This window comes from Phacochoerus africanus, chromosome 11 (genome assembly GCF_016906955.1).
Source record: "Phacochoerus africanus isolate WHEZ1 chromosome 11, ROS_Pafr_v1, whole genome shotgun sequence".
Lineage (NCBI taxonomy): Eukaryota > Metazoa > Chordata > Mammalia > Artiodactyla > Suidae > Phacochoerus > Phacochoerus africanus.
The window spans coordinates 32,519,072-32,534,946 of record NC_062554.1 but is presented as its reverse complement, the minus strand read 5'-3'; the positions used below and the strand labels follow the sequence as shown (position 1 = coordinate 32,534,946).

Below are 15,875 nucleotides of genomic sequence, written 5' to 3'. Positions count from 1 at the left end.
AATTTAGATAAAATAGGTTTTGTTTTGTTTTTTGCAGTTCTGGAAGTTTTATTTTTTTAATTTAATTTTAATTTTTATTTTTTTGGCTTTTTGCCTTGTCTAGGGCTGCTCCCATGGCATATGGAGGTTCCCAGGCTAGGGGTTGAATCGGAGCTGCAGCCGCTAGTCTACGTCAGAGCCACAGCAACGCAGGATCCGAGCCATGTCTGCAACCTACACCACAGCTCACTGTAACGCTGGATCCTTAACCCACTGAGCAAGACCAGGGATCGAACCCGTAACCTCATGGTTCCTAGTTGGATTCGTTAACCACTGAGCCATAACGGAAACTCCCTTAAAAAAATTTTTTTAAAGAACTTTCTAATATACAACTCTCCAGACTTTATTCACCATAACTTGAGTCTTTCACTTTTTTTTTTTTTTTGTCTTTTTAGGGCTGCACCTGTGGAATATGGACGTTCCCAGGCTAGGGGCCGAATCAGAGCTACAGCTGCCAGCCCACCCACAGCCACAGCAACTCGGGATTCAAGTTGCATCTGCAACCTACACCACAGCTCACAGCAATGTCAGATCCTTAACCTGCTGAGTGAAGCCAGGGATTGAACTTTGAACCCCCGTTCTCATGGATGCTTGTTGGGTTCATTAACCACTGACCAATGATGGGAACTCCGTAAGTTGTCTTTTAGATTGACTTAGCTTAAAAGTTGGACTTCCCACCATGGTTCAGAGGGTTAAGAGCCTGACACAGTGTGAGGATATGGGTTTGATCCCTGGCCTCACTCAGTGGGTTAAGGATATGGCATTGACACAAGGTGCAGCATAGGCTGCAGATGTGCCTCAGATCCCTGCGTTGCTATGGCATAGGCTGGCAGCTGCAGCTTCAATTTGACCACTAGCCTGGGAACTTCCATTTGCCTTAGGTGAGGCCTTTAAAAAAAAATAGCTTAAGAGTTTTAGTATGTTTTTTAAAAGATGAGCTTTCTATAAGCTCATTTAGACTTCAGAAATGTTCAAATAAAGCAATGACCTTTAATTAAATTTTTAACCTAAAGTTTTATCACCTCTTTACCTTACTGACATCTAAAGAAATAATTTTAGAAAACTCTTGTCTGTTGTTGTTGCATTTTTTTTCATTTCACTGATAGCTGCCTATATATGGTAGTCTAGGGATATCATTTTTAAAGAATTAGCATCTTAATCTTTCACACAAATATTCCTCCTATGAGTCATAAAATTATTGCAGCAACAGAGTATCCAGAAGGATTTAGAAATCAGTGGAAAGACAAAAATAATATTCTAACACTTATCAAGAGAAGAAATAAAACAGGCATTTATTTGGTTTTTAAATGTAAATAATTTAATCTCTTTCTCATCTTTTCTTCCCAAAGCTGAGCAAAGTTTGAAAAAATTTACAAATAATCACTAGAGAAAAGTTGAACACAGACACTTATATTTTAAATGCCACTAATAACTTATTTTATGAAGAAAGCTGGTGGCAATGATATGTATCAAATTTTTTCCTTTACATATTCTTTAACAATATCTTATCTTAATCTTCTAAGTTAGTCTATTGGTTAAAATAACAAATAAAAGATTGAGTCATTTAATCTTCACGACAGCCCTATAAATTCAGTGTTAGTGTAATTACTGTCACTCCCATTTCCAAGTGAAGAGAGTAGATACAGTAACATAACCAAGATCTCATCGGCAGGTAAGTGAAAGAGCTGGGATTCAAACCCATGTCCACTTGACCCCAGAGCCCCTGACCTTAACTCCTATTCTAAATTCCTTCTTAGTTCTCTCCAAAGGCAAAAAGAACTTAGAAGTAGGAATTATCAACTCCTAAAACTTGTAGTCAGCTCTGCAACTTCTCACACATCTTTACCTTATCTGTGCTCCGTAAAGTTTAAAAACCTTATTATCAACTTTTTACCTGTTATTTCTACATTGCACATCTGTTCTATGTCATATTTTTCTTGGTAACAATCTCTCTTTCCCATCTGGTCTTTCATCCTCTGGCAGAGATTACACAAAGCGGCAGTAATACTGCAGGCAAATATCAAAGGCAGCTCTATATTACCCACTTTGCTTGCTTTTGAACATTTCCCCCACTGCAGTGAAGGTGTTTAGCAAATTCCTCTAACATAGATCATCTTTCACGATCAAGAGGGCATGTTCTCCACCCATCTTGAGATATTTCCTAGGAATTCTATGCAGGTTTTCATGATGGGGAAATCTTAAAGTGCTGCATCAATAGATCTGGGCATTAGTTAAATAAACACCTAACTTTAAAATATGAAAATAATGAATCCCTTAAAATGTACCTGTGATGAAAAGAAAGTCATGGACATGGAGGACAGGCTTGTGGTTGCCTAGGGGGAGGGGGAGGAAGTGGGATAGATTGGGAATTTGGGGTTAATAGATGCAAACTATTGCCTTTGGAATGGATAAGCATTGAGATCCTGCCGCATAGCACTGGGAACTATATCTAGTCACGTATGATGCAGCATGATAATGAGAGAAAAAAAGAAGGTATATATGTATGTGTGACTGGTCACCTTGCTGTACAGTAAAAAATTGACAGAACACTGTAAACCGGCTATAGTGGAAAAAATAAAAATTATAAAATACATAAATAAATAAATAGGGATTCCCGTCGTGGCGTAGTGGTTAACGAATCCGACTAGGAACCATGAGGTTGCGGGTTCGATCCCTGCCCTTGCTCAGTGGGTTAACGGATCCGGCGTTGCCGTGGGCTGTGGTGTAGGTTGCAGACGTGGCTCGGATCCTGCGTTGCTGTGGCTCTGGCATAGGCCAGTGGCTACAGCTCCGATTAGACCCCTAGCCTGGGAACCTCCATATGCCGCAGGAGCGGCCCAAGAAATAGCAAAAAGACAAAAAATAAATATAAAATAAATAAATAAATAAATAAAATGTACCTGTAACAACATCTGACTTTGGACTGTTACCAAAGGTAGATTTTGGCACAAAATCTGATGTGACTAGGTTAAGGATCTGATTTGTCACTACTAAAATGCTATAAGCAAAATAAATTTAACATAACTTGTAAAGGGCAATCATTAAGTCACTTAATAGAATAGGGTTTGTATATACTTTTACTATGTGTATATATTTCCACATAAAGTAAAACAGAACCATTTTCTTACTGAATTATTCAAATTTCCTTTTCCTCACAATTCGAATTCCTTTTGCAAAGTTCACTGCATCTTACCAATTAAATGGACAGATAAAGAATATAAGTTAAACTTCACAGAATCAAGCCTTGCCTCTAGAACTCTTTCTAGGTGTCACTTTAAGTAGCTTATCAATTACTTATATATATTTAGAAAGCTGGTCAGTTACAAATCAAATATCTCCAGTCTCTAGCAATGAAAGTCATCATTTCAACCTCATACTTTGAAAAAGGACTTGTAAAAAAACAAAAGTAAACTAATCATTTATGCTAAACCAAATTAGACTGAGGGAAAGAAACAGGATTTCATAAAATCTTAGAACTGGAGAAAATCTTAAAATATCATTCAACTATGCAGAAAGCAAAAGAGAAGAAAAAAAAGACAAAAATAATTATGCAGAAAATTCAGGAGTCTAGAGGACATACACTATTTTAAAGAAATTGGCCTGATTAGAAATAATTAGAACAGGAGTTCTTGTTGTGGGCTCAGCAAGAAACCAACTAGCATCCATGAGGATGCAGGTGTATCCGTGGCCTCACTCAGTGGGTTAAGGTCTAGCATTGCCACAAGCTGCAGCATAGGTTGCAGATGTGGCTCGTATTTGGCATTGCTGTGGTGTAGGCCGGTGGCTACAGTTTTGATTTGACCCCTAGCCTGGGAACCTCCACATGCCTCAGGTACACGCTTAAAAAGACAAAAGAAAAAGAAATAATTAGAACAGCACAAACATGAATTCAAATATCTGAATAAGGAGAGGTCTTTTTTTAAAAAGATCAACACTGAAAAGTTCTTGTTAAAATAACTGATGATAAAAAATGTTTTTAAACCCAGTAAGGTGCTTCAAAAGAGTTGTGCAGCTTTCTCTTTTATCTAAAGGCTTCAGATTAGGAGGTTCAGAAGGCATTCCCTTCAGGGTGAAAACTGTCTGTAGATACCCTGCTTAACTGGAAACAGATTTGCTGCTTGTTACAGTAAACCCTCAAAATTTATTTACATACCCTCACAATCTTTGCTGTCTCCAGGCTCTAAAAACTCAAAAGACTATTTTGCACAGAGGAACATCACTTTTGCTGCTTTTCTCAAGGAGAAATCCTCGACTAAGATAAGATCATTTCTCTTAAAGCTATTTGAGAAACCATGTGGGGTACGTCAATGGGGAATGCACAGCCACCAAGCACCATGGGTTTGCTTCAGAAGTAGAAGAAGTTCCTAGGTCGAAACCTTATTAAAATGACGTTATAGCTATAACTTTACATGAATATGAGGTATACCAAAATTACAGTTCCCATGACATTCACGCCAAAGCAGTTTAACACCACGTAGAAGTCTTCTATTTATTTTTAAATGTCCACTGAAATGGAAGAAATGAAAAACTACAGTGGAGTACATGTAATTCAGAGTAAAAAGAGGTATGCACTATACAAATGTTATCAATAGCCTCAACACTTGATTTGCCGGTTAAGCCCTCATTTATATTTGCGACAAAATTCAGAATAATCCAAACTTAAAATCTGTCCCAATCTGAGAATTTTCGTATCAACTTAACACCTTTAAAAACTTCTGCTGACTCCTTTCCTTTCTCAGGATCAGCTTTTGGTTTTGGTTTAAAAAAAAAAAAAATGAAGGTGGGAGTTCCTGTCGTGGCGCAGTGGTTAACGAATCTGACTAGGAACCATGAGGCTGTGGGTTTGATCCCTGGCCTTGCTCAGTGGGTTAAGGATCTGGCGTTGCCGTGAGCTGTGGTGTAGGTTGCAGACGCGGCTCAGATCCTGCGTCGCTGTGGCTCTGGCATAGACCGGTGGCTACAGCTCCAATTAGACCCCAGCCTGGGAACCTCCATATGCCACGGGAGCGTCCCTAGCAAAGGCAAAAAAAAAAAAAAGAAGGTGGCTTTTTGGTTTCACCACACCTCTCTTCCTTTTAACTCATTATACTGTTTGACTGTCCCAGTAAAGACAATGACCTCTAGTGTCCTCTTTAAGGTACAGTGTGTGTTTTATTTGCTACAAAGCCTCCTTAAGCAAACATCATCCCTACACCCACCACCTTCTGTGGAAGTAGTTCTCCATTATAGCTACTAGTATTTTAAAATAGTGCCTCCGGGGGTTCTCGCTGTGGCATAGGGGGTTAGGTATCCAGTGCTGTCCCTGGGTGGCACGGGTTCAATTCTCAGCCCAGTGAAGTTAGTTAAGGATCCAGTGTTATTACAGCTGTGGTGTAGGATTTGACTCCTGGCCTAGGAACTTCATTTGCTATAGGTGCGACAAAAAAAAAAAAAAAAAAAAAGAAGAAGAAGAAGAAGAAGAAAGAAAAAAGAAAAAAGCTCCTCCAGGGCATTGAGAGGTCCTATCCCCTCTGCTTTCTCTGAGGAACAGCTGTCACTTAACCTTGTTCACCTGAAGATTAAGAGCCTGGGCTCTGGAGCCTTATTACCAAAGTCTGAATTCTGGCTTCCACCACCTAAAAGTTGTGTAATTTCAGGAGTCACTCAAGTTTTCTCAGATGTGAAGTGAGACTAATAATAGCACTAACTTAAATGATCATTATGGGAATTAAATGAGATAGTACAAAATGACTTCAGCAGAAAGCCTGGCATATTAACAGGGCTTATTACTATTAAATACCTTTTGTCACCATTTCAACATGCTCAAGTCTCTCTGGGAGTGGCTTTTCCCATTTCAGGTCCTCCCTCCAACTCTCTAAGCCTCTTCATACATCTTCCCCCATCACTAACCCATTACAACCAGTGCTTCTTGCCACTCTAACTCAAGCTGTTGTTGCCAAAGTTGCCTTTTTAATTAATACAGCAATAAGCATGTCTGTTAATTCATGTGTGGTACATAAAAACCCATTTCTTATTTTACAAAACACAGAGCTGAAATAAAATATATGCAAATAGCCTAAAATCCATAAAAATAAATTTGTAGATACTTAAATTTTTGTTTAATTTTTTAATGGCCACACTCATGGCATATGGAAGTTCCCTGCCCAGGGATTGAATCTGAGACGCTACAGTCAAATTCTTTTTTTTTTTTTTTGGTCTTTTTGCTATTTCTTGGGCCACTCCCGTGGCATATAGAGGTTCCCAGGCTAGGGGTCTAATCGGAGCTGTAGCCACCGGCCTATGCCAGAGCCACAGCAACGCGGGATCCGAGCCGCGTCTGCAACCTACACCACAGCTCACGGCAACGCCGGATCGTTAACCCACTGAGCAAGGGCAGGGACCGAACCCGCAACCTCATGGTTCCTAGTCGGATTCGTGAACCACTGCGCCACAATGGGAACTCTTTTTTTTTTTTGGTCTTTTTGAGACGCTACAGTCAAATTCTTAACCCACTGAGCCACATTTTTTGTTTTAAACATAAATGTAATATAAATTCTCCCCATTTCCTTAGACTATTGCTATTAGAAAATTTAACACAAACAACATAGACAAACCAATGTTCTTGAAGAATCATAACCATTAGGTGCAAAACGCCTAATCTTCCAAAATAAAACTTAATGAGTCATTTGTTACTAATTCCCCAGGTACAGTTTTAGATGGATTATGACAAAATGAATAATGTGTATCATCTTCTTTGGACTACAAATACAAAGTAGTTTTCACAATTTTTACTTGGAAATTTGATAATTTAAAAAGTAGTTGTCACGTAAAAATATTAGCTAATAACTGCTTGCATAATTTTTTAACTTTGAAAAAATTTTAATTTAAATGTCACATATAAAACATTCTGTGTTGCCTTTGGGATGGATTAGCAATGAGATCCTACTGTGTAGCACTGGGAACTCTATCACTTATGATGGAACATGTAATGTGAGAAAAAAGAATATATACATCTAAGTGTAATTGGGTAGCCATGCTGTACAGTACAAAAAAAAAATATAAATAAAAGATAAAAAAATAAAAATAAAAAATAAATAAAACATTCTGGGTTATGACAGTCCTTGTACAACTGTAAATGTAATAAAATTCATTGAGTAATTAAAAAACAAAAAATAAAACATTCTGAGTATAATATATTCATATTAAAAAATGCTGAAATGGAAGATTATATAAACTCTTCAAGAGTTTTTATAAAGAAAACTTATGACAAGAAAAGCCCAGTCATGAATCTTGCCTTGATTTTCATATTCTTGAATTCTTTCAAGGGCTCAACCCCCCAAAGGCAAGAACATAGAGTTATGTAATAGCAAAAACATTCTAACACACTGTCATTACCCTTTAGAGGCAGAAAGATGTTTCAGATTCTGTGAGCTTTCCTAGTCAAAGAATCTTTTTGATAATGAATTGTACCATCCTCTCCACCTCCACCAGTCCCTTTCCAAAGGCTGCTGCTCAAGAAAATCTAGAATGCAGCTTCCTATAGTCATGCGTTGATCAGGTTTTTTAGTAGGGAAGATGGATGGGCTGTGAAGGAGAAAGCCATTAAGGCCACAAGGGCTGCCAAGAACTGTTCTTATCATCTATGCCCTGAGAGAGGACACTCAGCAAAAGGGATAACGTGTAGGGGGCAGAGGAATGGTCAGAAATCTAACTCAAATGCTCCGATCTCTGATGCCAGGCATGAGGTCGCCTCTTCCCAGAGGAAGGGGCACCTTTCCCTAATATGCACAAAGATGCATAATGGGTAGCTATGGCCCTGGGTCCATGAAACAAAGAAAAGCCAGACAGTATCTAACTGACATAAGGAAAAAAGAACTAATCCTTTACTTAGTGCCTACCCTGTACCAGAACTGTAATATAAAAGCCTTATGTTTATTATTTATACATAATATCTTCTCTATTTATTGTAAAGGGCATTTTTATTCCCCATTATATAGATGAGAGAAAGAGTAGATTTAAGTAAAATGCCAAAGAGGGGGTAGAAAAAAAGATTTATACTGAGGTTTATCATCAGTGAAAAAGGTGACAATTTGTTAAATACCAGACCCAAGAAAGATGCTTTGGTGTTTATAAGTTGCTACCTTCCAGTTATTCTCAAGGTAGAACAAACATCTACTTTAAGAGGTGGGTTAAGAACACCATAGCTTGGCTTCCCATTCAGAGCAAAAAAGGAAGGGGGAAACGTCAACTCTAAGATCCCAGACACAAGAAAGCAGTAGATTAAAACAGAAGCATGTCAAAATTAGCCAAACTAGGAATCTGAGATATTCACTTCAGAACTGAAACTATAAAAACTGTTGGCTTTCAGTTACCAACCACCTCATGTATTAATGATTAAACAGGGCTTTAGTACAACAGGTTATTTGAAATAAAGTAAGTTTCTCATAAGAAAGTAGACAGAAAATAATCGTTACCCATGCCCCAGTTTCCTTAAAAGAAAAGGTACTCTTCTCCACAGAAAGTTTTGCCACCGCACGAGCATTACTTGGTGTGCTCTAATTTTAACATCTCACTCACCTGAGGCCGAATTCATCATATTCTGCTGCACTGGTGGACTGGTTGGGGCCGTAACATTCATCTGAGAGAGCATGGCCTTCCTGGGGTCCTGCCATGTTGTTGTCTGATCTATGTGACTGAGACAAAACAAACCACTGCTTTAGATAACAAGTATGAGGCCCTAAAAACAACAACCTGACTTACCAAAATAGGGTAGATGTATGAATGCAAAGGGTTCTAAATTAGCTCTGTAAAAGTATAGAGTCTGGTCACCTCACTGTTCCCACCCTTACCTTTGCAACCTTTTTTTTTTTTTTTTCTTTTTCCCAACCACTCAACTTTTACTTCTTAGATCTTATAAGTGCAAGATTTAAAAAAGTTATGTCTGGAATTTTAAATGAAGGGAAACTATTTTCACCTCATAGACAATTATCATCTGCTTCTAATTTAAAGATGAAATGTGATTTATAAATTAATCGTCTATAACAGTAGTCATATGAGCAAAACCCAAAATTCATGAGTCCGTACACTTTTTTTCTCCAAAGCTATAAATACCAATTAACATATAATTTTAAGACCTAAAACCCTTTACACTGAACAAATAAAACATAAAAAGATGACAGTGTCTTATAACACATATTCCAAAGCCAAAACAAGATTACAAACTAAGTTTTCATTGTCTCTGGTGACTACTGAAGGCCTTTGTTATTTGTTAAATAAAACATTTAAGCATTTCTACATACTGTTAACTGCAAAACATTTTATATGCATATATATATCTTCATTTACTAAACTAGGGATGAAAACAGCTAAAAATTCTATGAAATATAAAACCATAAAGCATCTAATACACAAGCATTCAATAAATATTAGCTTTCTTCTTTTAGCAAAATGTAATTGTTTCAGTGAAACAAAAAGTAAAAATTTATACCCATGAAACTACCTGAAAATATTATCCTGAAGAAATAAAAATAGCCAGAGAAATACTTAGTGATTCATGCAAAGATCTCTTCTGTATAATTTATAAAAGCAAAAATTTGAAAGCCAACTAATAACATCTAATGATAGGGAATAAATATTGTTACATCTGATGTACTATATTGCAGCTACTGAAAATGTTTTAGAATAATATTGAACAGCAAGAAAAATATTCATAATACAGCTTTCTAAAGGTTTTAAAATAGTATATATAGTATGAGGCTGTTTAAATATGTATGTGTGTGTACTGAAAACATATGAGAAGGATACAAATCAAAATGTTTTAACAGTGTTTTTCTCTAGAAAACAAAATTACAGAACTATTTAATAATAGGAAAACCTAGAAAGACAATTATGAAATCATTATCTTTGAAACGAGTGAGGGAGGACATCAGAACTAAGAGTTATTAAAAAAAAAAACACTCAAATCATTTCTGTATGGCCTTTTTTTTTGTCTTTTTGCCATTTCTTGGGCCATTCCCGCAGCATATGGAGGTTCCCAGGCTAGGGGTCGAATTGGAGCTGCAGCCGCCAGCCCATGCCAGAGCCACAGCAACTCGGGATCCGAGCTGCGTCTGCGACCCACATCACAGCTCACGGCAACGCCGGATCCTTAACCCACTGAACAAGGCCAGGGATCAAACCCACAACCTCCTGGTTCCTAGTCGGATTCATTAACCACTGTGCCAGGATGGGAACTCCCTTGTATGGCTGTTTGCTCCAATCTCTCTCTTCTTGAATTATCCCATGTAAAGAGTAAGAAAATGATACCCTGTCATTAACCTTTCTGAAATGGAACTAGAATGCTATCTCATCAATAACACAGTAAGGAAAAAAAAAGGATCATAGACTGGCTAGAGTGGACCTTAAATATTATCTACCAGAGATGGGAGAATTCTTTTTCCTAAGCAAACAAAAAGAAGATGAAAATAGGGGGATAAAAATGTGGAAGATTTGCATACTTGGGAATGACAGTGGTACCTGCCAATTCATGGCTATTGCAGAACTACTAAAAATGCTAACAGAAAATATTTATTTAATAGAGTATATAGTCTCTCAAATGTTACCTCATCAGCGCTTAATTTCCACCAGTCATATACGCTTTTTTTAGCAGCTGCACTAGTACTGCTCAGAAAATAAAGGTAAAACTTTGTTCAAGTCTGGATATGTACACACCTCATTCCAAAAGATCAAGTCCTTATCAAGCCCAATTGAGAGCTTATTCCCTTTCCTTTTCGAGACTCCATGTGAGCCACTGAACAAATTAAACCATACAATTGTTTTCTAGATACACAGTGCTTCTCACGCTTAGAAATATCAAGCAATACACATAATTAATAAGTCATATTTATTGGAAAGAAGCTTGAAATCTATAAGACAATAAAAATTTATGTAAATGTTTCTGTTTCTCATTAGCTATTACAGTGTTAAGAAACCAAGAAAAATGGCCAGTGATTCATTTCTACTGGCTCTTAAATTTCAATGAAATTGTGTGCCACTGCCTACTCCTTATCACTAGTACTTCTTAAAATCCCTTATATTTGTTTGGTAAAAGAGAAGAGGGAGGAAGCAAGTTCAGGATTCTGCTGAAGGTTTTTTAAAGATCTAACAGTTGGGTTTCTTTGAAAACTAAACAATTACATACAACATATTAATCCATTTATAACTACCTAGGGGGTCCAAATATTGGACCCAATTAGTAAATTTGTTCTTAAAGCTTTTTTCTTTAAATTATGATTTTGAATATAATGCAGAGAATGCATAGTTTTACTTCTCTCAAAAGAGCAATTATTTTGCTGAAATGCTACTATGTTTGCAAACGCTAAAATTTCCCCTCTTGAAAAGGGTTCTGTTGAACCTCAGTAAGTTAGTTTAGAGACCTATCCTATGTTATCTCAGCTAGTGTTTTTCACCTACTCAAAAAAGATTTACATTTAAGGAATGTAAATCCTTATTATTATTATTGAAATTGTCCCAACTATAAACGCATGCAACCATGCAGATGCCAAAGGGAATGTGCAGTAAGATTAACTTTTGGATTTTTGTCTTTGCTTATTCTATAAAGTTAAATAATGAAAAATACTGTTTCATCCTAAAAAGTCAATCTGCAGCTGTATTCCTCAAAATAGCATTCTCCTTTTTATCCTAAGAATAAGAATCTTTATAAAAATATTCCATGTGACAAAGAAGTATTTTTGCTGAGATTAAATAAACAGTTTGCCAGGCCCACTCATAAGTACCTTCCCTCATCTCCTTCTGGTCTTTACTCAACTGTCTTATTCTTAGTGAGGCCTTCCCCAGCCATGTCATCTAAAGTCCACCCTATTATTTTTTTTTTTTGTCTTTTCTGTCTTTTTAGGACCACACCTGTGGATATGGAGGTTCCCAGGCTAGGGGTCTAACTGGAGTTGTTGCCACTGGCCTATAACACAGCCACAACAACGCCAGATCTGTGCCGCGTCTGCGACCTACACCACAGCTCGCTTCAACAACGATCCTTAACCCACTGAGCAAGGTCGGGGATTGAACCCGGGAACCTCACGGTTCCTAGTTGGATTTGTTTCCGCTGTGCCATGACGGGGAACTCCAGAAGTTCACCCTATTTAAACTTCTACTTTCCTGTCTTTATTTTTGATAGCCCTTTATCATTACCTGACATGTAATTTACCTGTTTTGTCTATTTCCTTCAACTAACAAGCTCCAGGGGAAAAGGAACTTTTAACCATTTTATTAGTTACTGTATCTTCAATAATTAAAAGACTGCTTGATAAATACTTATAAATTAATTAATAAGATCATTTTTTTCTTTTTGCCCTAAGAACATCAAATTTTCTCCCAAAGTCCTTATAGCCTTACTGACTTTATTATACCTTCTTTTCCAAAAATGTAATTGCAGGTAAGGATTATGGGCCTACTAGAAATAGCAATAAGGAGATTACTGGTGACACTGGCAAAAGCAGCTTCAGCAGCATGATGAGGGAATAGTTAAGTAGGAGGTAAGAAAGTAGACAAATTTATTTGTGTACAGGGAGGAAAACAAAAACCAAATGGATGGATATAGAAGAAAAGTGTTTAAATGTGAATGGAGAATTCCCATTACGGCTCAGTAGGTTAAGAATCCGACTAGTACCCATGAGGATGTGGGTTCGATCCCTGGCCTCACTCAGTGGGTTGAGAATCTGGCACTGCTGTGAGCTACACTGCAGGTGGCAGACGTGACTCGGATATTTGTGCAAGTTGCCACGACTGTGGCTGATGTGTAAGCTGGCAGCTACATCTCCATTTCAACCCCTAGCCTGGGAACTTCCATATGCCTTGGGTGTGGTCCTACGAAGACCAAAAAAAAAAAGAAGAATGGAAACAGAGTCACTGAAGATGTGCTAAGGGATCATTGAGGATCCATTAGAGGATGAGAAGGAAAGGATAGCGCAGAAGCAATTAATTTCAATGGTTGGTGAAAGCTGAGCACATCCTGGTGTGATGATTTCTACTCTCCAATCGAGAGAGTTAAGAAGATTAAACAAGGCTTGCAGTATTGGTACCCCCACTATGCAAACAAAAAATTGAGGGACTGACATAGAGTCACATATTCAGTACACACAGGACTGCATCTGGTATCCGGGAATGTTGAAAACAGTTTCTGTACTAGACATCTATGTCAAAAGGAAAATATTATTAAAATGTAAATTTTGTAGTATACATTGAATTATAAAAATATTGCATAAATACAAAATACTAAAGAGTGAGCAGAATCAAAAGGCATGGTATTGAAGACTCACTAAAAGATGCCAGAATATTATAAGACACAATTTGTTACTACTTGAAGAGTATAAGCTTCTCAAAGAAGGTGTACCTGGGAGTGCCTGGTACATGATAGGGCTCAATAAATATATAAACTGAATATGAAAGCAGTGTGCATTATTTAAGAATGCAGGTGATTAAGAGTTCACATAAATGCTAATATGAGAAAGAGTTGAAAAGAATTTTCACTTTCGGAACTACAGATTCTCAAAAACGTCAAATTATAAATAACAGAATCAAAATATACAAACCAAGGAGAGGTAATTAAGGACAACTCATAAATCAGTATTTTCAGCGTTAAAAATATGAGTGGTCATACATAACATAGAAAATAATTTAGTTTATCTTGTTTCTAAGAATAGTCTAGCTTCTGAACTTACTACAGGAAAATATTAAGTGTGAAATTCTCCAGCCCCCTCAAGATATGTAAATAAATTATTCTTTGCTATTACTTTGGAACAGAAAAGGCAAGTGGATTTATCACCAAGATAAACCCCATGATCTTACTCTAGAGCAGCTAAGGCTGGGAAACAGTGAACTTGTCAAAGTTTGGACTGATGAAACAAAACATAAGCAGCTGTACTTTGATCAAACTCCATGACAGCAGCTCCTCCTGTGTATACAGAGCTACCTCTCCTATTGGCTTTTGTCTCATTTATTTTATACTCAAGAATTTGGTCTTACATATGGATGACTTAGCAAAATGCAGAGAGAACCAAAAAAGGGGCAGAAACCAAAAGTGAATCAGTAAACTGACTTTTTGCATAATCCCACAAAAGTTAATTGAGGCTACAGTATATAGAAATATTTGAAGAGCTTTATATCCTCTTGTGAAATGTAAACCTTAATGAAACTCAACCACTGGCAGGGAACATAAGAGACTGGACCCTTAAAAACTGTAACAATATTACTGTCACATCTTCAAATTACTGGGAAAACCATAAGTACACAAAATGCTGCCTGCAGCTATCGTAGAGAGACCAAAAGATCTCATCTCCCCGGGACCAGTGTTCAATGGGGAAGATGATACTGTGCTATTGCCTCAGGACTCTTTCACAAAGCCTGAACAATATAATCACTTTCCACAATTTATTAAGTGACATACCCAAGGACAGCTGACCAGTATGCAACAGAAATGGGATTTAAACTCATAAATAATTAATGCAAAAATCAGCATTCTTTCTACTCTATTGGACTTCCTCTTATGCTGCAAGAGCATTTTGGGTGTTGTTTAGATTTCTTAAGCCTGATCGCTACGTCATCATCTCTCCTCCTCCAATCCTTTCAATAATTAAGTACAAGGAGACAAACATCTCCTCTGCAACAACACTCAGTAGACTAAAGACCCAGGATCACACTCCTCCGCATCTTTCCCACTCAAATACAAAGGGAGTATGATTACTAAGAGAAGTTCTCAGGACTTTTAGAAAGAACTAATGATAAAAAAAAAAAAAAATTTCCTGGGATCTATGGATACACACATAGACACCAAAGGTCAGAGAAACAGCCTACAGATACTTTCTCACATTATGAGATACAGGTGCTGCCTCCATACTGAAATCCCAGGTTCACTGTCCAGGAAACAGTTGGCAACTTCCGTTGACTACTCTTAGGACGATGTGGCTCTTTCAAGGAGCCAATGACAGCAGACAATGAAAAGAGATGGGAGAATTTAGTGTTGGAATGGTAAGAAGCAGAGATGGGTAGAGTCAAGACTTTGCTACCTAAGAATGTAAACCTATCACAGTAATTTTCATTCACTTCTCAGAATAAACCTCCCGTAACTGAGGACACAGAGGCTCAGGAAAACTGAGTAACTGGCCTTCCGTTACACTGCTGGTAAGCAACATAGCCAGGATTAAAATAAATGTCTTTTAGCTTTCAGCTCAGTGTTCTTTTCACTTTACCTTACTGAGGTCTGTAAGTAGGAAAGGATTTTCTAATATGATAATTTGCTGCTCTAGCAGAATAAAATTTTTCCTTACTTTAGAAATAAGATTCCTGGCACTGGTATAACTTAAGATACAGATACAATAACTTGCAAGGCGCTTCCCTATCTAGTGATTGTTTTCTTGTTATTTGTAATATCTAAGCTCCTAAGGAAGTGTAGGTTTTCAGACTCCTGTCAAGTCATTCCTGACAATCTAATTAATGTAAGGAACTCTCCCTACAATTTACTTCAACAGAGTGTGTCACAATGGCACATAAACAAATGTTTTAAGAGAGCAGTGAAACCATTTTGGAAGGGGTCATGGAAAAAGAGCTTATCTAGTGTTACTTAAAAAAAAAATCCTTTATGCAAATCAAATGTTATCAACACTATATAATCAACCATTATATAAGCTTAATATAAATTTCTGATCCTTTTGAAATATCTGCCACACTTCTTGAGACTACTATTTCTCCTCAGGTGATCTTTTCCCCAACAAGCCTACAAAACACTTAATTTCCACCTAATTTTTCAAGACCCAGATCCTTCCTTTCAGAGGTCTCCTCTGTACAATAGTAAGAAGAGTAAGGCA

The 15,875-nt window shown here is 37.2% G+C and overlaps 1 protein-coding gene across 8 annotated transcripts in view; it reads right to left on the bottom strand.

The window, feature by feature from the left end:
- The window catches only part of YAP1 (Yes1 associated transcriptional regulator), a 113,868-nt gene that overhangs the window by 51,183 nt on the left and 46,810 nt on the right, over positions 1–15,875 (bottom strand). For all 8 annotated transcript variants that reach the window (XM_047751941.1, XM_047751945.1, XM_047751943.1 and 5 more), the window contains exon 3: positions 8,596–8,711. In XM_047751941.1, the coding sequence (XP_047607897.1) occupies positions 8,596–8,711 (116 nt within the window). The remainder of the gene's footprint in view (positions 1–8,595; positions 8,712–15,875) is intronic.